The sequence below is a fragment of the Dipodomys spectabilis genome, unplaced genomic scaffold, assembly GCF_019054845.1.
Source record: "Dipodomys spectabilis isolate Male_0828 unplaced genomic scaffold, ASM1905484v1 ptg000004l, whole genome shotgun sequence".
In the NCBI taxonomy this organism is placed as follows: Eukaryota; Metazoa; Chordata; class Mammalia; order Rodentia; family Heteromyidae; genus Dipodomys; species Dipodomys spectabilis.
The window spans coordinates 9,508,119-9,533,230 of record NW_024870681.1 but is presented as its reverse complement, the minus strand read 5'-3'; the positions used below and the strand labels follow the sequence as shown (position 1 = coordinate 9,533,230).

The window sequence follows — 25,112 nt, the reverse complement described above, 5'->3', positions numbered from 1 at the left end:
TTTCTGCTTATGTGGTGCTGAGGAATCAAACTCAGGGCCTCATGCATGCAAGGCAAGAACTCTATCACTGAGCCATCTTTCCAGCCCTCTAGCTAACTTTTCTGCCTGGTCTGGCCTCAAACTGTGATCCTCCAGATTCTGCCTCTTGAGTATCTGGGATTATAGGCATTACCACTGGCATCTGACTCATCTATTCCTTTTGAGTATATTTTCTTCTTTTGAATTACTTTTCTATCATAATTATGTTAATGATCTTGATTGTACAATCAATTTAACAAGCATTTACTAAGAGCCTAATCTGTAGTAAGTACAGTAGGTACAAAAATGAGTAAGATGCCCTGTTCACACAATGATGTCTATGTAATTTAGTAATGACAAGACTACTTACACAGGATGTTTTGGTGGAATAAAAATTGGATGGTGAGTTGCTTAGGAAAAGTGAGGTTGACTAACACCTTTCCCATTCAGACATCCCTGAAAGGGATGGAGGCACTGGAAGTTGAGATTTGAATCTTGGCTGCATTGCAATTCAGATATACAAATGTTTGATAAAGTAGAAAGGACCCATTAGTGGCCCAACTATAGCCCACTGTTGAGATTATAAGACTATTTAGAGTAGTGAATCAGCCTTGTTTTTGGCATTTTTTGGTTTTGTATTTTTTTTGTAAGCACCTGACCAGAAATACACTCGTTATAACAGACTCCGGGGACACTGATACACTGCACAGACTACCACCCCTGTCTCCTGGAACTTACAGTCTAGCCAGGAGTACTGACATTGAAGTAATAAAATAATCGCAGTTGGGAAAACTGTAAGAAAAAGTCACAGGAACCATGAGAATGTTATAACAGGTCTTTGGGGGTCAAGAGAGGCTTCCTGAGGAAGTGATATTTAAGCTGACACAGGAAAGAAGGCGAAGAATCATGGAGGTGAACCAAAAGGATAATAGTATTCTCAATAGAGGGAGCAGCATATGCTAAGGCCCTGATGTATGAAAGAGGATAGCCATTCCCAGGAATTAAAAGAGGCTGATGAAGAGTAAATTGGGAGAATAGCAAGTGAATGCAGGTAGGGAAAAGTACTTAGGAGCCAAGTCACCTAAGACTGGGCCATTTTCAGGATTTGAGACTTTATTCTGAACTAGGTGAAACTAGATCCAGGAACCAAGCCTGAGGTTGGAGAGGAGCAGGGTTCTGGTTGTAGAATGTAGCGACCCCCGGATCGGCCCCAGTAATAACATGTGGTTACTCAGGGGAAATGTCTGTGTATATAAACTGAAAGGGCTGTAATACTAAACTCCTTGACATTTAGAAGTCTAGCAACTTAATGTTAAAATTGTTTTAAGAAAAGAAAAAAAAACACTTGGGCCAAATCAGAGATGGGGGGGTGAGAAAGGGAATCTTTGCCACTTTCAGGTCTAGAATTATACCTTATTTTCTCCTCAGTTGTTTCCGCGCCCACCCCACCCCCAGCTTATTGTTTTTTGGTTTTTGGGGTTTTTTTAAGTTATTTTTTTTTATTGTGAAAATACTGTACAGAGGGGTTACAATTACATGGGCAAGATAATGAGTACATTTCTTATCAAGCATTGTAGCCTCCTCCTTTGTTTCCCCTTCCCATCCCTTCCCATCCTCCCCCGGCCCCCAGCTTATTGTTTTTAAGATAAATTTTTGCCAAATGCATTATTAAAAGCAGTTTCTAAGTATTGAAATTCCCACTTTAAAATCTTGTTTAAATCTTAAGTAAAATGCTTAGGTTTACACTGCCTTGGGCAGTGACAAAATATGAGTCAACATCTTTTCTGAAGAACAAATGAGCCTACAAAATAAATGAACTGCTGATTTTTTTTCAAGAACCCCACCCCTGCCCCTGCACATTGGTGATTGATACCAGGGCCTTGCACATGTCAGGTCAGTGTTCTGACACTGAACTACATTACCACCATTAGTTACCCCCCCCCCTCTCTCTCGTGTGTGCCATTACTGTGGCTTGAACTCAGAATCTTGCTCTCTCATTCCTGACTTTTTCACTTAAGGCTGGTGCTCTACCTCTTGATCCAGACCTCCACTTCCATGACTCTCTTACTGGGAGAAAAAATGATTTTGCTGGGCATGATAATACATGTCTATAATCCCAGCATTCAAGGATCACAAGTTTAAGGCCAATCTGGATTCCATAGTGAGATCAAAGTTTTGCAATTTAAAAAAATGTTTAATGTTTCTACCACCTTTAACTTTGAAAATAAAAAAATTTAATATATTAAGACATTTTAGTGTTATTATAAGGGTAATGTACAGAGGGGGGCTACAGTTACATAAATCAGGTAGAGTATGTTGTTTCTTTTTGGACAATGTCATCCCTTCCCTTACTCTCTCCCAGTTTTTCCCTCTTTTTTGGGGGGAAGAGGGGTTGGTTGTGGGGCTTGAACTCTGGGCTTGGGCACTGTCCCTGCACTCTTCAGCTCAAGGCAAGCGCTCTACCACTTGAGCCACAGCACCACTTCCGGTTTTCTAGTGGTTTATTGGCAATTAGAGTCTTACGGACTTTCCTGCCTGGGCTGGCTTTGAACCATGATCCTCAGATCTCCGCCTCCTGAGTAGCTAGGATTATAGGCGTGAGCCACCAGCACTCAGCCAGTTTTTCCCTCTTGTCTCTACCCATTGTTGTATAGTTGTGTAGTTCATTTTCAACGTAATGTACAATTAGTACCATTGCTGCATTTGTTTACCCTTTGTCCCTCCATTTCTGTGCCATCCCATTAACTTCACAAAGACAGAGAAACAAACAAGACAAAAAAGAAAATAAAAACAGTAATGAAGAAAACAACCTGGTTTCCACTTCCTGGAGTTCATTTTGATAAATAATATTTTAAAAGTAAAACCTGTCATTTAAAGTCAAGCCTTATGTTTGAAAGCTAATTTGGGTATCATAATAGAAATCTAGACAGCAGGTGTTGCTTATACTTAGTTGAATGCCAGTAGCTCACACCTATGATTCTAGCTACTTAGGAGGCTGAGATCTGAGCATCACAATTCAAAACCAGCCGGGGCAGGAAAATTCCAAGAGACTCATCTCCACTTAACCACAAAAAGCTGGTAGTGGAGCTGTGGTTCAAGTGGTAGAGTGCTAACCTTAAGCAAAAGAGCTCAGGAACAGTTCCCAGGCTCTGAATTTTAAGTCCCAGTACCAGCACACATACACACACACACACACACACACACACACACACACACACGTTATACCTTATTAATATTTGAACTGTGAAGGTGATAAACTGAATTTTAACATTTTAGATGTATTTTTATGCTTTCCTTAATCTTATTTTACTTCTCTCTTGCTTATATTTTATATTAAAATATATAATGTGTATATATAGAATATTTACATTTCTAATTTGATATATATATTATAAATAATAGATATATCTTGTGAAGTCTGAGTCTGAGTCTACTGCAGCTGGTTTTGATTTCTACTTTCTGTGCCTACCATTACCACCTTGCCTTTAAAAACCTCCTCCTGGACTGCCTTCTTATTATCATATTGCCTCCCATCCACAATCCTCTTCCGTAAAAGTTTTTGTCTTCTTGCAGGTTTTGTCTTCTTGGTGCATTCTGTTAAGAGGTTAAGAGCCTGTGGTTCCATTTACACCTCACACTGCTTCCTTACATAAGTTTTCTTTTTTTCTCTCTCTCTGTTTTAGCTACCTCTTTCCCCTCTCTTCTCTCACTCTCCTCCCCTCAACCTTTTCTCTTTCTCTTTCTCTCTCAGCATTGTAGGACATATCTTACAAGAATATAAGTGAGGGCTGGGAAGGTGGCTCAGTGGTAGAGAGCTTGCCTTGCATGCCTGAGGCCCTAGGTTCGATTCCTCAGCACCACATAAGCAAAAAGAAAAAAGCTGGAAGTGGTGCTGTGGCTCAAGTGGTAGAGTGCTAGTCTTGAGCTGAAGAGCTGAGGGACAGCGCCCAGACCCAGATTCAGGCCCCACGACCAGACCCAAAAAAAAAGAATATAAGTGAAACTGTTTAGACTAACACAGAACTAATCATGAACTAATTATCATAACTGCCTTACTAGCATATTTTATAGAGATCTGCTTTCAAGAACAAATAATATGTGGGTTACAAAGTGTCTAGTAAGGATTATAAAGGATATAAAAGTGCAGATATTGACCATAATTCCTCAGAACATTTGTAATTAATTGTATGTTTCTTAGTAAAAGATTTGTTTCGAAACTGAACAATGCTCTGAAAAATATTCTGCCAATGTACATATTTTCATCCATATTTGATGAAAAACAGCCACTCTGTAAAGAAATCTAATTTATATGGCTCCTAAACCAATATGTCTGTATTCAGTAATATATTTAAAGCACCAGGTATTGACATCTTAATTTGAGGTTGGTAGTCAAAGGCAATGGCTATATAAACAGTATAGTTGTGTGCGTATGTGTTTTTTAAATATGCTTATGCCAGGTGCCGGTGGCTCACGCCTATAATCCTAGTTACTCAGGAGGCTGAGATCTGAGGATCACAGTTCAAAGCTAGCCCAGGCAGGAAAGGCTGTGAGACTCTTCTTTCCAATAAACCACTAGAAAGCTGGAAGTGGCGTTGTGGCTCAAGCGGTAGAGTGCTGGCCTTGAGCTGAAGAGCTGAGGGACAGCACCCAGGCCTCTGGTTCAAGCCCCACGACCAACCAAAAAAAAAAAAAAAAATGCAAGAGTGTATGAAAATAGCCTGGACTCCATCAAAACCTACATTGGTTTATAGAAATGAGAGATAAATAATGAGCTTAGTCCTGTTACCTCTAGGTCACGAGGCTCTATTGCCTTGTGTTCATTGTCTTTCATTCAAACAACTGTGTGAGGTATGGTTGTCAGGGGTTTTCCTCTTTTGAAAGAAGAAATTCAGGAAGCTATACGGCAGTGTTAAGATTTACCCTCGTCAAAACCTTGGCCTTGAACCATATGCTTCTGTAGTTACATTTCCTCAATGTAGCTATAGCATTTGTTGGTGGTGGTGGTGGTGTGTTTGTTTGTTTTTTGTTGTTGTTGTTGCCAGTCCTAGGGCTTGAACTGAGGGCTTGGGTACTGTCCCTGAGCTTCTTTTGCTCAAGGCTAGCGTTCTACCACTTGGGCCACAGCGCCACTTCTGGCTTTTTCTATGTATGTGGTACTGAAGAATCGAACCCAGAGTTTCTATGCATGCTAGGCAAGCACTCTACCACTAGGCCACATTCCCAGCCAGTTGCATTTTTTTAGAAATGTTAATTTAAGCATTTGCAGGTTTATCTGACCAGTATCTGAACATGGACAGCCATTACTTTTTTAAGTACTGGGGTTTGAATTCAGTGTCTCGGGTGCTCAACTGGCATTCTACCACTGAGCCATGCTTCCACCCCAACCATTACTCTTTTAGGAGAAGGGGAGTTGATGAATGAAGAGAAGGGGGAGAAAACAGCAAAATATTCAATACATAACTTACAACATTAAGAAAAGTGTGGAGGGTTTTGGAGGGCAGGGTGAGAATGTTCAGAAGGGTGACATTGACCAAAATGTATTGTATTTATTAACTGCTTTGTTGAATTGCAGCTCCTTTATACAACTGCTTAAGGATAACAAAAATAGAAACAAAAATTAAAAAAATAACTAGACTAAACTTAGCTCTTTGTATAGGATCCACATATTAACGTTTTTTGAATGTCTTAAAGTCATACATATTTTTATTTTAGTAGGAAAATCTTAATTTCTTTTTTCCTACTCTTAACAAGTTGTTTTTATAATAAAAAACTGAGACTTAATTCTCAGTTCTAAGATGTTTTTGCATCATTATTTTCAAAGCATTTACTCAAAAGTGTTTAAAGGGGCCGGGAAGGTGGCTCAATGGTAGAGCGCTTGCCTTGCATGCCTGAGGCCCTAGGTTTGATTCCTTAGCACCACATAAGCAAAAAGAAAAAAAAAAAAGCCGGAAGTGGCGCTTGGCTCAAGTGGTAGAGCGCTGGCCTTGAGCTTGAATCGCTGAGGGACAGCACCCAGGCCCAGAGTTCAGGCCCCACAACTGGACCCCCCCCCCAAAAAAAAGTGTTTAAATATTACTGAGTACCCAATAAACTATTCTGGATAGTAGCCAGAAACTAAATTAGCTTAACCAGTAATGTCAAATACATGAAGAAAAGAAGATATCTGCTTCGTGAAGAATCTATTTTATGTTCTCTAGTTTCTTCACTCCCTCCCTTTCCTTCTTGCCTCCCTCTCCATTTTGGCCTTATACATGCTAGACAATACTGTACACCTGACCCACACCCCACCAAAGCTTTGTTTCTTAAATGTGAATTGTCAGGGTTTTTTTCCCCAACACTTAACAATGTATGACACCAAGTTTAATAGGTTTCTATACAAAAAAAGTCTTAGTTTCTATACAAAAAAAAGTCTTACTAGACTTTTCTAATAACAATTAGAAAAGTGTCTTAGCAGATATAGAACCTATAATATGAAATACTTTATATTCCAGTTACTATGTCTGGCTTCTTATTCTTGGAAGATTACTTAGTCAAGTCCTAATATAGCAGAGAAAATAACAATTGAAAACTATTTCTAATGACTTAAATTTTTTTTTAATGCTGCCTGGCTTCTTGACTCTTGGCAGAAACTATTTTCCCTTATTTTTTTTTTTTTTTGTACTATGTTTGGTTAACTCAGTATTTCAGAAATCTTGAAAATATGCCAGATGAAATAAAACCAGCTATATTCCTTTTATCTAGCTAAATTATTTTGTGTTACAAGACCTTATGCTGAGTTTAGAACTCCAGCCGCTGGAATTTGTACTGTGATGTGATGATAAGAGTGTTTATGCTATGATGATACGGAGCAGTAAATGTCTCTAATGCATGGTCTCTGCTTCCAGATTTGGTTTGCTATAAATGTTTACTTTTAGACTCTGTACCTTGGCGAGAGTTAAAACTATTCTTCTTAAGTGTTTGCTAGACAAATGTATTTGTTTTTCTGAAGCAAAGTTTTCTTAATATTTTAATCAGTGATTTTAGATGATTATTCATTCCTTGTCTTATTCAGAGATTTAAATTTCATCCTCAAGATTATGCATAACCACAAAAACTATATTTTAATTCAATTGTTGGTTTTTCTAGAAGGTGTTTAGTACTGAAATCAAAATACATATTTATATGAGTTAGGATGAAAGCCTTTATCTTTTGTGTGAGGTGGTGGTAAAGCAAAGAGATGCATTTATAGTTCCAGTTCATATTAGTCACACTATTTCTTCAGAAGCTACTTATAAAACTCATAAAAGGGTACTTCAGAGCTGTTTAATTCAGTTATTTAAAGCCAACACTATTGGAGTAAAGAGTTGAAATTATAATGCTCAAAATTGTGACTTCAACTTGTTGATAATTTGTTTCCATTGTCTCTTACCACCATTTGTAATTAAACTGAGGCATGGAAAGAAACTTAGATTTCAGATAGTAGAATGGAATGGTAAAAATTAAAATACAAAATCATGTAAATTCTGCTTGCATACTATGCGTCTATTGGACAGTTTTACACAAGTACCACTTCATTGTTGACTTATTAGAGTCTTTGCTGTTAAGTGGCGCTGTGACTTAAATGTTGAGCACTTGCCTTGAGTTGAAGAGCTCAGGGGCAGCGCCCAGGCCCAGAGTTCAAGCTCCACACCAATGAAAAAAAAAATGATCTACTTACATCAGCTTAAGTTTTGGTTAAGATACATTTTTATTTGTCTAGAAACTGCCACAAATAAGGATGCTTTTTTATTTTGAGTTAACTTTGAAATTTACTCACCAACAGAAATTTTTATGAAACATCGGAACCAGTGAGTTGCAAATTCCATCAGCTATAAGAGTTAGTTATTTAATAAGTGACCTAGTTGAGGACAGTGGCAAAACAGCCACATTTTTAGATGTTGGCAAATAACTTTCCAATATTTTAAGCTGTAGTCAGGTACATACAAAAGACAGCTATCGCCCCTCATTTTGCAACCTTTGGTGAAAGATTGCAACCTTTGCCTTCTTTCTTCAAGTTTCCATATATCTCTACAATTACATGCACACTAACTTATTAGGGATGGGAAGCAAGCAGCTTAGACTACTTCCAAACAGTACAATTAAGTATATCTTTTTATTTTGGTAAAGGCTTATAAAAGTGTATCTGAAAAGTAATAGTAGATGACCAAATGTTAACTTTCCAAAGCACACTTGAGCTCAGTTTATTTATAGTGTTTACTTTCTGTCAAAACTTAGCAAAAACATTCACAGTTAACTTCCATAATGTAAGATGTCTGTCTCATTAGGCATTAAAGAAGCATTGGTCAACAGGTAGAATGTTGTCAGAGCATACAACTAACGTGAATGTGGCCATGACCTCCCAAATAGATCAAAGACTAATCTCTTTGACAGTTACAAGATGGCAGAGCTGGCCCTGGGCCTTTTGCTGCTTCACATAGAAACTATTTGTTTGGAAAGCATGCCTAAGGAATAAGAATGTGTTTATAAGGATGAGCAGGTAAAAGTAAAAGGTTGTCTTTTGACATTTCAACTAATCCCTTCCAGCCTTTGATTTACTTAACATTTAGGCTATTTGCTGGCAGGAGAAACTGGCTTTTTCACATATGCTGCTTGTCATTTTAAATTGGGCATTAATCTTCATGCCTGACAGTCACCAAGCATACAATGACATAGATTCTGATGCAATTAAAATGAGGTGTTCTGGCTTCCTACCTTTTCAAAACCCTTCATGTCACTTTTTCCTAATTAAATGGGATTGCCCAAAGATAATTTTTTATTTACTACTTAAAAAAATCTTTTTATATAATAAAAGTAATTAATAGTTAACTTCATGGTTTAGGGGGTTTTTTAGCTTTTTTTTTTTTTTAACTTTTCCCTAAAGTAACTTCCCTAGGGGGGAAAGAAAATATTTTAAAGGCCTTTTGTACTGTTTAAAAAAAATATAAAAAATAAGCTTGCAAATTTGCAGGAAATCAAGTTTCTGTTCTGTAGGCATACAGAAAAGCTCATCTATCTTAATAAAAAATAAAGACCAAGGAAACATAACACTGCTTATTTGATCATATAGCTGATACACTATATATTTCATTTATAAATAATGTTTCCTAGAATAACTCTTGTCCTAGAAGCAGTCATCATTGTCATGTACTAGCTCATCTGGGGTGTGGACAGTTTTGGAAACTCCTTAACTGTTAGGTCTGACAAAGTATAGAAGTAAAATTTCTTTCAGAAAATTACTGTTAATGAAGAGAAACTGCTTTTTTTAAAAAAAAATTGTGTGTTCTTTTCTGAGTTGAGTAGGATTTTTCAATTCTTTTAATATCTAAATATTATGTCCTCTATTGCTTTACAGAAATGGTTTTTGCATATTATTTAGTACCCTGTGATATCATATTATACTTTATTTTTTTTGCCAGTCCTGGGGCTTGAACTCAGGGACTGGGCACTGTCCCTGAGCTTCTTTTGTTCAAGGCTAGCACTCTACCACTTGAGCCACAGCGCAACTTCCAGCTTTTTCTGTGTATGTAGTACTGAGGAATCAAACCCAGGGCTTCATGCATGCTAGGCAAGCACTCTACCATTAAGCCACATTCCCAGCCCTACTATACTTTAAAAAGGAAGTTTCTTTCTTTATATTCTCAAGGTGCGTGTGCTTGTATGTGCGTGCTTATGTCCAGGGCTTGAACTCAGGACCTGGACACTATCCTTGTGCTTTTGTATTCAAGGCTAACATTCTACTACTTGAGCCATAGCTTCAGTTCCAGGGCAGTTAGTTGAGGGAAGAGTCTCACAGACTTTCCTTCCTGGGCTAGATTTGAATTCTCATGCTCAGATCTCTGCCTCCTTAGTAGCTAGCATTATATACATGAGACACCAGCACCCAGTAAAATTAGCTCACTTTTAATTGATAGAATTTAGAAAACAACAGAGATTGTGAGTTCAGGTATTACATATTATATCAAAATTTTCAATACTCTGAATCTGAATATGTTTATATGCTTTGATTCAGTTGTACCAGTATCTTTTGATGTGTAGAAATTATTTTGCTCTTGGTATGTTTTGTTACTTCTGCTATCTCTTAAAGTTTACCAGTTCTTCTGCGTTCATCAGTCTGCTGTTAAACTCATTTAATGAATTTTTATTTCAGTTACTGAATTTTTCAGTTGTATTATTCCTATTTGATTTTTTTCATGATTTACACTTCTCTGAAGTGATTCTCTAAAGTTTATTCATTAGAATATGTGTTTTATTTTATTTAAATGTGTTTTTTAGCACTTATTTTAAGGTCTTTGCTATTCTCACAGTTCCCCTTCCTATTAATTTCTATTTACTGCCTATATTTTTTTCTCTTTTCCTATTACAGGTTACATTTTTCTAGTATTTTTGTTGTATGCTAATCACTATTCCAGAGATTCACATTACAGAGATTCTGAACTCTTTTGAAGAATCTTGAGTTTTGTTTTTTATAGGCAGCTCAATTAGTATAGTTCAAAGAGAACTTAAGGGGTCCTGATTTGATGATTTGTTAGGAGAGATCTGAGAAAAGCCCCAAGTACTCAATCTTTGTCTCCCTGTTGGTCTTGTTAGGATTTGGTTTACTTCTTTGTTGGGATTAGATTAGAATAGGCATATTGCTCTTCATTCTTAACATGACATCGGGACTCAGATTGCTGTCTAGGGTTAAGAGGTATTAATGGTATCTCCAGAATTTCAACATATTCCAGGTTTCCTTGACCACTTTTAGTTCTGTTATGTTCTCAAACTGAATTAGGAAAGACCTTAGTAGATCATTCCAAACACGTGCACTCAAAGCTTCAATTAGGATCTTGCTGAAGACTATACATGGGCTGCAGGGCTATTTTCCATACAGCTTCCTCCTCTTTTCTCTGCCGCACTGATTCCAGGAACTTTCAATACGTTAAACTTGGATAAGCTCCCTGAGCAGGACCACAGTACTTTAATACAGCTCACTTCCTGTGGTTGGGAAATTGTACCCACTAGAAGATAGGAATGCTTACTTCAGGTTTCCCTGCTTGAGTTGCTTTATGCTCCTTGCTCGTTGATGCTGAAGATAGTTGCCTCATATTCGTCCAATTGTGTGGTTGTGTAAGGAGAAAACTTTACTTCAGTATGACTGGCATGGAAAAGATGGTAGCCTTCCATTAAATATTTGCTATTCTTACAAATGGCAAATATTTTTATGGCATTTTATTTTTTGTAGTCCTAGATAGTAACTAGTAGGACATTGTTTTGTCTTGATAAGCTAGGTATATTTTTACTACGAACAACAATTTCATGTACCTTTCCATTTCATTAGAATTTGTATCTTAAAATGTATATGTAGAGAAGCCAGGTGCCGATGGCTCACGCCTGTAATCCGAGCTACTCAGGAGGTTGAAATCTGAGGACCGCGGTTCAAAGCCAGCCTGGGTAGGAAAGTCTGTGAGACTCTTTATCTCCAATTAACCATCAGAAAACTGGAAGTGACACTGTGGTTCAAGTGGTAGAGCAGCTCATCTTGAGCTGAAGAGTTGAGGGACAGCACTCAGGCCCAGAGTTCAAGCCCCACGACTGACCCCCCCTCCCAAAAAAAATATGTAGAAAGTGTACAAATATCAATACCATACCTATTAAGTGTGTTACAGAAATAACCTTGAAATTTATCTTTAATTATGGATTTTTTTTATCTCACAAATTTTTAGCTTCCAGAGATATCTGTCCAAACATTCTTTGTATGGTTTTGTCTTGTAAGTCTTTCCTGAGATAGTCTATCCATCTAAGGGGCAAAACATTTATATGTTTTCAATATCTTGAATATTTTTTATAAATGATATGACACTCTGATTTTACTGATTTTTTTTTTTTTTTTTTTTGGTCAGTCGTGGGGCTTGAACTCTGGGCCTGAGCGCTGTCCCTCAGCTCTCCAGCTCAAGGCGAGCTCTCCACCACTTGAGCCACAATGCCACTTCCGGTTTTCTAGTGGTTTACTGAAGATAAGAGTCTCACGGGGGCTGGGAAGGTGGCTCAGTGGTAGAGCCTTGCCTTGCATGCATGAGGCCCTGGGTTCAATTCCTCAGCACCACATAAGCAAAAAGAAAAAAGCTGGAAGTGGCACTGTGGCTCAAGTGGTAGAGTGCTAGCCTTGAGCTGAAGAGCTGAGGGACAGCGCCCAGGCCCAGAGTTCAGGCCCCACGACCGCCCCCCCCCTGCCCCCCCCCCCCCCAAAAAAAGTAGAGTCTCACGGACTTTCCTGCTCAGGCTGGCTTTGAACTGCAATCCTCAGATCTCAACCTCCTGAGTAGCTAGGATTACAGGTGTGAACCACTGGCACCCGGCTGATTTTACTGATTTTTAAATGACTACTTTTTCAAAGGGAATTGCATTTAATAATTTATCCTTTTCTTAATGTAATAAAATACACATTTATTATGTGCCAAACATATTATTTACCATATTATATGTCCAACATATTATATGCCAAACAGACCAGGTAATGATCTGCTTCCAGACTATTCTGTATTCCAGTTCTCTGATCAATATTGCATTAACTGTTTGTTTACTACATAGCTGAAAAGTAACTAGCATACAGTTTAAACACACACACGCACTCACACACACACAACTTTGGAGTTGTTTTATACGAGTCAGTAAAACGTATATAGTAGTTTCAGTTTCTTGTTGAGGATGTTGTACAGTGGTGATTCTTAGTATTTCAGTATCTTAGCATCTGCTTGAGAATATGGTGAAATCCATAAGCTCAGTAGTATGTTTCTGGGCTTACATCAAACACAGCACTTCCACAAGAAGTGTTTAGCATGATTGAAAGACCAGTAGAGGTATAATCATTAGACTTTTAATGATTACATGAACTTTAGCCTGAACTCATTTTAGAAGGAATTATTCAAACACTTAATGATAACTCTGACAACCAGAATATTTTCAATTTATAGCTGAGAAAATTTTGAATTGTATCCAATTGTAAATTGCCCTCTGCATTTCACTTTAAAATTCCCAGAACTCCTTCTTCCTACCTCACTCCAGGAGAGAACATGTGCAAAGATACATATTATACAAGATAGACAAAATACTGATACAATGCAAAATCGAGATACTCTTTCTTTGTATGCAACTTTTTTCATTAACAATATTTGAAAAAAATATAATTCAATATCAGGGGAGTAACAGCAACCAGATATACACTATTGTTCTGATGTATCAGAATCTTGAGATATTCAGCAGTCAACACAATTAGATTCAGATTCCTAGTGGAAGAAAGTAAGGTGCATTGTTTTTGAAAGACCAGTAGAGGTGTAATCATTACTTTAAAATTCATAATACCAGATTATTGCCTACAGGCAGTTACTAGGAAACAGTGCACAGTGTAGGGTGGTAAAACCCCAGAGTTTAGCAGTGTTACTGGCACGAGAAATCAGGTTCTTTGGAGAATTTGCAAAGCAGAGTATAAGAGAAGATTGAGCTGTGCAGAGAAAGCTCCAGCTCTCTGCAGCGGGTTCCCCTAGAATCTGTAGTTGAGTATTGACTGGCACATGCACATACCAAGGCAGAAACTACCCAAGGCTATGAAAAGGAGTGGATCGAACAATCCCTTGAATTCATAAAGAGCTGGAAATAGTTTGTGTTTTCAGCAGCCCATATTGAGCAAAAACTCTCAATTTATACTACATGGATTGGTGGACATAAGAATATTACCCTTGAACTGGTTTTAGATTAAAGCATGTGTTAGACCTGTTCTGAGAACATTTAGAAGCAAGACTCAAAAGAATGAGCTGGTTCCAAATAACTATACCTCATAAAAAAACACAATACTATATAAATTCCTAAGCAAAATCCAGTAGTCATTGATAAAATATTCACTGCTAAAAAAGAGAGAAGAAAAAAGTAACAAACTTGAGAAGAAGAGGAAATATAACCTTTAATATAGATGAAAATCAATCAAAGGAAATAAAACCAGAAGTGAGATGTTAGAATTAGCAGATAAGGGCATTGAAATATTATATTTTATATTCTATTATGTTCAAAGAACATAGAAAAAGTGTGAGTATGATCATAACGGAAATAAGATAAAGACTATGACCCTATTACATTTCTAGGTAGATTAGAAATTGTGGAAATTTAAATTGTACAAAATGAAGTATAAAGTTTTTTTTTAAGCTAGAATAAATTAATGGAGCATCAATAACATGTAGGGTAATAGAAAATGACCAAATAAAGGTGTAATTGGGGACCAAGAAGAAGAGAATGTGGAGCCAGAATGAACTTAAAAAGAAAACAAGATAATAACTGAAAATTTCCCACATTTGCTGGAAGATGTAAACCCACAGGTTTTAGAAGTTTAGTAAAACTGAAGCAGAAGACACATAATGTCCCAAATTACTGAAGAATAATGAGACAGCCAGGTGCTGGTGGCTCACACCTGTAATCCTAGCTACTCAGGAGGCTGAGATGTGAGGATTGCAATTCAAAGCCAGCTTGGGCTGGAAGGTCCATAAGACTCTTATCTCTAATAAACTACTCAGAAAAAGCCAGAAATGGCTCTCTGCCTCAAGTGGTAGAGTGCTAGCCTTCAGCACAGAGTCTCAGGGACAACATCCAGGCTTTGAACTCAAGCTTTGGGACCAGCAAGAAAAGAAAAAGTATAACAGCTGACCTATGCAAACCAAAAAAGAACTGAGATGTACATTTGAAGTAGTGAAAGAGAAAAAAACTCATCAGCTGTCAACCTAGAATTGGTGATTTAGTGAGACAAGCAAAAGTTAGGATATAACAAAAGCTTTTCAGAAAAACAAGAACCAAAAGCTGAAATTATTGCCATCAAACCTTCACTATTAAGTAATGTTAATGGCAGTCTCAGATAGAAAGAAAATGGTATTAAATAGGAAGTTAAATCTAAAGGAATGAGGAGTGCCAGAAGTGGTAAATCTGTGGATAAAGTTTTAACAGATTCACATTTTTAGAATAAAGATGTTACTGGAAAAATGGAAACATGAGTAAACTATGTAGATGAACTGAAATGTTTGATCATTAATTTCTGAATAGGAGCAATTGAACTAAAGACAAGAAATCCCCGTATTATGTATTATAACATTTCTGTAAATCTTTTTCTTTTCCTTCTTTCTCTTTCTTTCTTTCTTTCTTTCTTTCTTTCTTTCTTTCTTTCTTTCTTTCTTTCTTTCTTTCTTTCTTTCTTTCTTTCTTTCTTTCTTTCTTTCTTTCTTTCTTTCTTTCTTTCTTTCTTTCTTTCTTTCTTTCTTTTTGTCGGTCATAGGGCTTGAACTCTGGGCCTAAGCACTGTCCCTCAGCTCTTCAGCTCAAGTCTAGCACTCTGCCACTTGAGCCACGGCACCATTTCTGGATTTCTAGTGGCTTACTGGAGATAAGAATTCCTGCCCGGGCTAGCTTTGAACCACATTCCTCAGATCTCAGCCTCTTGAGTAGCTAAGATTACAGGCATGAGCCACTGGCACCTGACTACATTTCTGTAAATATAAACATCATAAATTAAAAGTTAATAGATTACTTAAAATATCAGTAATCAGAATATTTTCTGGGCTTATAGCATTTCTTAAGCAAAAATATATGATGACCATAGCACAGATGACATTAAAGGGAAATGCATTTATTTTATAGTTTTTATACCAGATGTGAACTTGTACAATACTAATTTAAAATAGATTTGATAAGTATATATGTTGCAGATCCTGAAGCAGTCACAAAAAAAAAAAAAAAGCCACATACTGGTGGCTCACACCTATAATCTTAGTTCTCAGTAGGCTGAGATTTGAAGATTGTGGCTCAAAGCCAGCCCAGGCAGGAAAATCTAAGAGACTCCTAATTGACTATGAGAAAACCAAAAGTGGAGTTGTGGTTCAAAGTAGTAGAGCACTAACGTTGAGCAAAAAAGCTTAGGACAGTGCCCAGGCCCTGATTTCAAGCCCCACGATTGACAATAAATAAATAAAAATTTGGAGAAAAAAAATTTTTAAAAATCTAGGACAGATAGCTAATAATACGATAGTGGAAGTAAATTGATACAATGGGAGATATTTTTTGATTAATGCAAAAAGTAAAGAGCAGATGAGACAAATTAAAAATTATAGCACGATCTTAAATCCAATTATAACAATAACTACATTAAATGTAAATGAACTAAAATCCCAATTAAAATAGATTAGCACACTGCACAAACATAACAGAATGAACTGTTAATATATTTTAACATGGATATATTCCAAAAGCAGCAGAGACATTCATCATATTTATTACTTGATAACACATGAAATTCCAGAGCAGTTGTTACCAGATCCGCTGGCAGAGAAAGGAAATCAACTTGAAAAGATAAGAAGAAACATCTTGGTGGTGATTTAAAGAAAGTTCTATATTATGATTGTGTAGGTGGCTCCAACACTGTACGTTTGTTATAGCTCATCTCTTTTGTGTGAATTTTATTATTTGTTGGCTATCTTCAAAACAGGTTTTTTTTTTTATTGTAAAGATACTATACAGAGGGTTACAGTTACATGAGTGAGGTAATGAGTACACTTCCTATTGAGCATTGTTACCCCTCCATTGTTTTCCCCCTACTATCCCCTTCCCTCCCTACCTTCCCCGAGGTTCTTTTTTTTTTTTAATTGTGATTAAGTGATTACATAATTTCCCAAATTTCACAGTATTGTGGAATAATGATGCTCATTTAAAGTCACAAGTTCATTCTAACTTTCCTGGAGCAAATTGTCTATCACGGTCTATGACATATAACAGTGTACACATACACACCATACATGTGATCAGCAGCATGAGGATATTTAGTAGTGGTTCGACCAGATGAGTGGAAGTTCTTTGTTTCTTAAGTCCTGTTAATTTTGTGGTATCACTTAACATTTTGGATTTAACATCCACTTATCAGGGAGACCATGTACCGTTTGTCTCTTTGCTCTTGGCTTACCTCGCTCAACATGATTCCTTCTAGCTCTGTCCATTTCCCTGAAAATGCCATTATTTTGTCATTTCTAATGGCTGCATAATAATCCATTGTGTATAGATACCACAATTTTTGGATCCATTCATCTGTGGTGGGGCATCTGGGTTGTTTCCATATCCTAGCTATTGTGAACAGTAACAGCTTATTTTTTTAAATAAGTTTTTTATTGTGAAAATACTGTACAGAGGAGTACAGTTACATGAGCAAGGTAGTGAGTACATTTCTTATCCATCATTGTTGCCTCCTCCTTTGTTTTTCCCCTACCATCCTGTCCCTCCCACCTCTTCAACTACACCCCCCCCCCCATCCATCCACCCCCCCCACTCCCACTGGAAAAAATTATATTAATTGAAGTAAGCCAGGCCCAAAGAAACATAGGTCCCATGGTTTCCCTTATTTGCAATAACTAGTGTATGTCTGAGACAAGCAGAAAAGATCAGATAAGATGATGCTAAGCAAAATGAACCCAAAGATAGGGACACAAGTATTTTTTTCTTTCTTGCTATTGTTTCTAACATATTTATAAGGTACCATGTGATTTTTTTTTGTTGCTTTGTATGTTCCCCACACACACACAGTATAACCCCTGTTTTCACTGTATTTGATGTTGATATAATTTGGGGAGGGGAAGGGAAAAAAGAAATTGTTTAAATAAATAGGGATACAGATTGACCCATTGCAACAATGAGATTTACAAAACAGCTTAATTTACACAGCTGATACAAGCATTAGAAAATTTAAAGAATGTAAAGTTAAATGAAACTGTTTTAAATAAACTGAAAAAAGTTATTTCTGAAAAACAAAGTAGCCACTTACCCTAAAAAATAGTATTCAAGATATGAGAAGTTAATACAATTTTGTTTGTTTATTATTTTTGCTGGTCCAGCGGGGCTTGAACTCTGGCTTGGGCACTAACTCTGCACTCCTTTTGTTCAAAACTACTACTCTAACACTTGAGCCACAGTGCCACTTCCAGCTTTTTCAGTGATTACTTGGAGATAAGAGTCTCATAGACTTGGTTGCCTAGACTGGATTTGAACCATGATACTTAGATCTCAGCCCCTTGTGTAGTTAGGATTATAGGCATGAGCCACCAGTGCGTGGCCTTAATATGGGTTGTTGTTTTTTATTAATGAGCTTCATTTATCTACTACATTTTACATGCATTCTTTAATTATTAGGTTGAACTCAAGCGACAGTACAATGACCACTACTCACAATTGAGAGGTCTTCTGCCTGGCCGTCAGTGGTATGAAATACAAGCATATAGGGCCTTAAACCAGGCCCTAGGTAGGTAAGTAGAATAAAGTTTACATTACTGTAATTTTAATCTATAGCCAAGGTATATGTAGAAGTTATACTGCTACTTATTCTTTCTTACTAGATATGATTAAAATTTTTAAGTACAAACTTCTAAGAAGATTTTTTTTGTGTTACATGTTAATAAGTAGAAGTTGAAAAGTACCAACAGACTAAATTAGACCCAAAACAAAATGCAAAATGTACTTATGTTTAAAAAAAAACATGTTGTGGGGCTGGGAAGGTGGCCCAGTGGTAGAGCACTTGCCTTGCATGTTTGAGGCCCTTGGTTCAATTCTTTAGCACCACATATGCAAAAAAAAAAAAAAAAAAAAAAACGCTCTAAGTGGTGCTGTGGCTCAAGTGGTAGAGCACTCACCTTGAGCTGAAGAGCTGAGGGACAGCGCCCAGGCCCAGCATTCTGGCCCCATGACAGACCAGAAAACAAAAATGTTGTAATTGGTTAAACAATGAATGACATGGACTTTGCCAGTGATTATGTTTTTGTTATTCCACAAACATTAGGAAATAGAAGAGTCTTTAACTCCAATTTCCTACATAAGAGGCAGGAAACATTTCTTTCTCTGATACCAGAATACATAAAGAACTCTTAGAGGATGAGTGTGGCCATGGAAATCTGTAATCCCAGCTACTTGAGACATAGATAAGAGGATTTTAGTTTGAGGTAGGCCTAGGTTATCCAGAAAGTAAATGAATAAAAATGGAGTGAGCAGTGACTTACGTAATGGGACATATTGACTACTTAGAAAGTATGAAGCCTTTATTTCAAACCCTGGTACTGAAAAACAAAAGAAAACAAAAATTCCTAAACTCTTACTTAGAACTTAACACTAAAAAGACCCAAATATGTAAAGCTTAAAGTGAGCCAAGGAAGTGGCGCTGTGGCTCAAGTGGTAGAGCACTTGCCAGTGCTGGGACAGCGCCCAGGCCCAGAGTTCAAGCCCCATGACCGCCAAAAAAAAAAAATTTTTTTTGCTGAATTTCTAGCTGGGCACTGATGGCTCACGCCTGTAATCCTAGCTACTCAGCAGGCTGAGATCTGAGGATCACAGTTCAAAGCCAGCCTGGGCAGAAAAGGCTGTGAGACTCTTATCTCCCGTAAACCACCAGAAAACCGGAAGTGGCACTGTAGTCAAGTGGTAGGGCTCTCACCTTGAGCTGAAGAGCTGAGGGGCAGCGCTCAGGCCCGGAGCTCAAGTCCCATGACAGACTAAAAAAATAAATAAATAAAAATAAAAACAAAGTGAACGAATACTTTGAATAGATATTTCTTTACAACAGTGATGCTCACCACAGCTAGGCATTAGGGAAATACTATTAAAACCACAATGAAATACCATTAATTAGGGAAGATATAATTATTAAAAGATGTACAATAATAATGTTGGTGATCATGTGGAGATTTTGAAACCCTCATGCATAACTGATGAAAATGTGAAATTATGCAGCTCCTTTGCAAAACAATGTGAGAGTTCTTCAAAAAGTTAAACATATAGGTCCCATATGGCCTAGCTACTCCTAAGTATATACCTAAGAGAATCAAAAAACATGCATTTATACAAACACACAAGTGTTCATAGCTGTGTTACTCCTAATACTCAAAAGCAGCAATGATGTCCACTAGCTTATGAATGGAGAAACAACATATGCCCATAGAATTGTTTGAAAGTTCCAGAAGAGACAGTGGCATGTGCTGTACAAACTTGTAAATATATTAAAAATGATTTAATTGTATCACTAAATTTTATATAGTTTAATATAAGATATATATTTTAAAATGCTTGTATATTTAATCCAACCATCCATTAAAAATAGTAATGACCATGTATAGTTATACTAGGTTATACAATGTGACAAATACAATCTATTGTGTGAGAGTTCAAAGAAGAAAATCCATATGATTAATTGTTCTGTAAAATGTTTTTGAGAAAACATTTTAAACACTCATGGTTTTTTTTTTAACTCACAAAACTAAGAGAACAAGTACATAAAACCCAGTCATTAAATATTAAGGTAAGGCTGTGAATGTGGCTTAGTGGTAGAGTACTTGCCTAGCAAGCATGAAGCCCTGGGTTTAATTCCTCAGCACCACATAAACAGAAAAGCTGTTGCTCAAGTGGTAGAGTGCTAGCCTGGAGCAAAAGAAGCTCAGAGACAGTGCCTAGGCCCTTAATTTAAACCCCAAGATTATAAAAATAAAAAATAAGCTAAAAAAAATCTCTGTGGCTAAGACATAACATCTTGGGAAATATTTTCTATGATTCTTTTTAAATTTTAAAATAAAATACAAATAACTTTTTTTTTCTGGGTCAGTCGTGGGGCCTAAACTCTGGGCTTAGCACTGCCCCTCAGCTCTTTAGCTTAAGGCTAGTGCTCTACCACTTGAGCTATAGCTCCACTTCCAGCTTTTTCTGCTTATGTGGTGCTGAGGAATCAAACCCAGGGCCTCATGCGTGCAAGGTAAGCGTAAGCACACTACCACTAAGCCACCTTGCCAGCCCCAAATAACATTTTTTTATACAAATTAGAAAATACCAACTTTGTTACTTTGGGCAGTTTTTGTTCTTATAACACTTGAATTACAGGACCATATAGTTGACACACACTTGGTTTCCTTAATATTCTGTGTACTCTATAAAAATCTGGCCTTTATTTTCAGTGTACATATTTTCTTTTTCTTTACTTTTTCGTAGGTGTATTCGACACAAAAATGATTGGGGAGCTCTTCTTCTGGTAGATGACCGCTTCAATAATAACCCAAGTCGCTACACATCGGGTACGATTCCCAACTTAGTTTAAACTAAAAATTAGTAATTATTCGGTGTGGTAAAAACAAAAACATGTCATTTGCCTTCTTAAATTTCTAAGTATAGTTGAGTTTGACTACAGGAACCATATGCATCTCTCTTATGCTTCACTTAGCATAATGTATAAACTTAGTCCTCAACATTTATCCATGTTGAAGTGTCTGAAAGATTTCCTTCTTCTCTCTGACTAAACAAGCATATGTTCTTTCTTTCTTTCTTTCTTTTTTTTGTTAGTCGTGGGGCTTGAACTCTAGGCTTGGGCGCTATCCCTGCGCTCTTCAGCTCAAGGTGAGTGATCTACCACTTGAGCCACAGCATCACTTCCAGTTTTCTAGTGGTTTATTGAAGATAAGAGTCCCACGGACTTTGCTGCCTGGGCTGGCTTTGAACCGTGATCCTCAGATCTCAGTCTCTTGAGTAGCTAGGATTGCAGGCGTGAGCCACCAGTGCCCAGCAAGGATATGTTTTCTTGCATGTACATTTCATACTTTATCTGTCATTAGATGGAGAAAGATTGTTTCCACCTGTTGGATTACAGTGAACCATAAAAGTACAGTTGTCTCATCAAAATATTTATTTCTGTTGTTTTGAGTACACACCAAGAATGAGATTGCTGCTGGGCGCTGATGGCTCACGCCTGTAATCCTGGCTACTCAGGAGGCTGAGATCAGAAGATCATAGTTTGAAGCCAGCCGGGACAAGTCCTTGAGACTCTTATCTCTAATTAACCACCAGAAAACGGTAGTGGAGCTGTGACTCAAAGTGGTAGAGCAATAATCTTGAGTGAAAAAGCTCAGGGACAGAATCCAGTCCCTGAGTTCAAGCCCCACAACTGATAAAAAAAAAAAAAAAAGAGAGAGAGAGAAAGAAAGAAAGAATACAGTATCTGGAACAAACAACCATTCATCAAAAGAATGGAGAGATAAAGACTTGCCCAGATAAACAAATGGTAAGAAAGCTCATCACCACTAGATCTGCTAAAGGGGTTGAAAGTGTAGCTTGTTGATAAAGGTAAATGCATAGGCAAATACAGAATGTTTAACTACTGTATAACAATGATACATACATCACTTTTTCTTTCTTTCTTGTAGTATTAGGTATCAAACCTAGGATCCCACACATGCTCACCAACAACTCTACCACTGTATTACACCTCCAAGCCCCACAAATTACTTAAATTTTGGTAACAAATTTAAGACAAAAACCTAAAAAATGATTATAACTATAAAAACACATTACGTGTTTAACAGATACACAATAAAAAGAGATAATTTTTTACTTCTATAGCAACAAGTGTGGCAAAGGAAAAGTTTACATGTTTTGCATGTAAAACAGATTTTTGTAACTATGAAATGTTTTTATGTAAGACTTAAAGTAAGCAAAATATAGTACCTATAGAAACCCAATAAAAGAAAAGAATCAAAATATGTTGCTTAAAATGTTAATGAAACACCAAGAAAGGAAAAGGACAAGTGACAAAACAATTCAATAATAGCAAATAGCAAATCCGTCCTTCCTTTTCAATAACCTTAAATAGAAACGGATTATCCTTCTGTGTTACTCTCTTCAGGCTACTGTAACAAAATAGCACAGACTGGAGGCTTAAACTTAAAGCCGCCTTTTGTACTGGATCCTGGGAAATCCAAGATTAAGTCCAAGATGTGTCCACTGGCAGATCTGGTGTATGGCAAAGACTTACTTACTTCTTCTCAATCTCACAGAACAGGGCAACTCTTTCATGCTGCTGTTACAAAGACAATAAATCCTATTAAGGAGGGCACCTTACTTCCTAATGCTATCACTTGTGGTTGAGAATTTCAACACTGAATTTGGCGGGGGGGACATCACATTTGTACTGTGTTAACTTTTCATGGTAGTGATAAATATGTGGCATTTAAAAAAAAAAAAAATCCTTAGATGGGTACTGGTGGCTTACAATAATCCTATCTATGCAGGAGACTTGAGATCTGAGGATCAACTGAGGCTCAAGGTTTGAAGCCAGCCCAGGCAGGGAAGTCCTTGAAATTCTTATCTCCAGCTGAACACCAAACAGCCATAAGTGGGGCTGTGGCTCAAGTGGCAGAGCACTAGCCTTGAGCAAAAAAAAAAAAGTTAGGGAAAGTATTCAAGCCCTAAGGAAGATGTCAAACAATGCTATACCTTAAGAGATTTTTTTAAATTTATTTACTTATTAATTTATTTGCCAGTCCTGGGGCTTGAGCTCTGGGCCAGTGTGTTGTCTCTGAGCTCATTTTGCTTGTAGGCTAGTACTCTACCACTTGAGCCATAGTGCTACTTGTGGGTTTTTTTTCTCCCTGTGATTTATTGGAGATAAGTGTCTCACAGATTTTCCTGCCCAGGGTAGCTTCAAACTATGAGCCTCAGATCTCAGCTTCTTGAGTAGCTAGGATTGCAGGTGTGAGCCACTGGCACCTGGCGAGAAATTATAAAGAATAAAATTATACTCAAAGGTAGCAGGAAGGGCAATAAGGACTAGAATGAAAATAAATAAAACAGAACAGATAGCAGCTGGATGAATCAACAAAAGTAAGAGGTGAAAAGATCCAATAAAACAACTTTATATGTTGAGAAATTGAATAACCCTGAAGAAATGGATACGTTCTTAGAAACATAAAAATTTATTAGAATTAAATAATAAAAAAATGGAAAATCTGAATAGGCTCCACCACCATTCCCTAATAAAAATCCCAGCACTATTTTACATGGAACTTTAAAAAAAAGTGTCTGAAACCACAATGGACTATGAGTAGACAAAACAATCCTGAGTGATAGCAAGAGAGATCAAAGCTGCAGACATCATATCCATACTTTCAGATTTAAAGTATATTATGAAACCACAGTAATCAACAGTCTGGTGATACCATAAAGTGATATAGACCAATAGAACGTAACTGAGGGCCCAGAAATGAATGCAAGCATGTGTAGTCACATGTAGCTAATCTCCAACAAAGGTGTCAAGAAGATACAACAGAGAGAAGAGAGTGTCATCCCATCTCTGGGATGGGTGCTTCTTAGCACTTAGAAGGTAGAGAGGAAGATCGTGAATTCAAAGACAGTTGGGGCTACACAGAAAAACCCCGCCTCAACCACCAAATACAAAGATGCTGGGCAAACAGGATAAGCGTAGACAACAGAATCAAATTGGACCTTTATTTTATAATACACACACACACATACACACACTACTAAAGACTTAAACCTAAATCTGATACTGTAAGACTTCTAAGAGAAAATATAGGGGACAGAGTTCATAATATCGAACTTGGTAAATATCTATTACTCTGGAACTATAGTATGATCCAGTCATCTTCTTATTTTTTGTTGTTATTGGTAGTGGTGGTGGTTGTGGGGCTTGAACTCAGGGACTGGGTTCTGTCCCTGAGCTTTTTCACGCAGTACTAGTGCTCTACCACTTTGAGTCACAGCTCCACTACCGTTTTCTGGTGGTTAATTAGAGATAAGAGTCTTGTGGACTTTCTTGCCCAGGCTGGCTTCAAATTATGATCCTCTGATCTGAGCCTCCTGAGTAGCTAGGATTACCTTTATTTTATATAATGTTAGGCATAGTTTATTTTGTTCCTTTTTTTTTTTTTTTCTGGTCGTGGGGCCTGAACTCTGGGCCTGGGCACTGTCCCTCAGCTCTTCAGCTCAAGGCTAGTGCTCTACCACTTGAGCCACAGCGCCACTTCCAGCTTTTTCTGCTTATGTGGTGCTGAGGAATCGAACCCAGGGCCTCATGCATGCAAGGCAAGCGCTCTACCACTAAGCTACCACCCCAGCCCCTAGACATAGTTTAATAATACAGTAATATTTACAATTGTGAGCTGTAAACTCTTTTAAATGAATTTTCTAGCTAGACATTGTTGGATCATACCTGTAATCTTAGTTTCTCAGAAGGCTGAGACCTGGAAGATTAATGCTCAGGGCCA

General features: G+C 37.3%; 1 protein-coding gene across 1 annotated transcript in view; it reads left to right on the top strand.

The window, feature by feature from the left end:
• Positions 1 to 25,112, top strand: part of Brip1 (BRCA1 interacting helicase 1) — a 110,261-nt gene that overhangs the window by 76,268 nt on the left and 8,881 nt on the right. The window contains exons 16-17 of the mRNA XM_042694614.1: positions 18,217 to 18,329; positions 21,049 to 21,131. Coding sequence (XP_042550548.1) covers positions 18,217 to 18,329; positions 21,049 to 21,131 — 196 coding nt within the window. The remainder of the gene's footprint in view (positions 1 to 18,216; positions 18,330 to 21,048; positions 21,132 to 25,112) is intronic.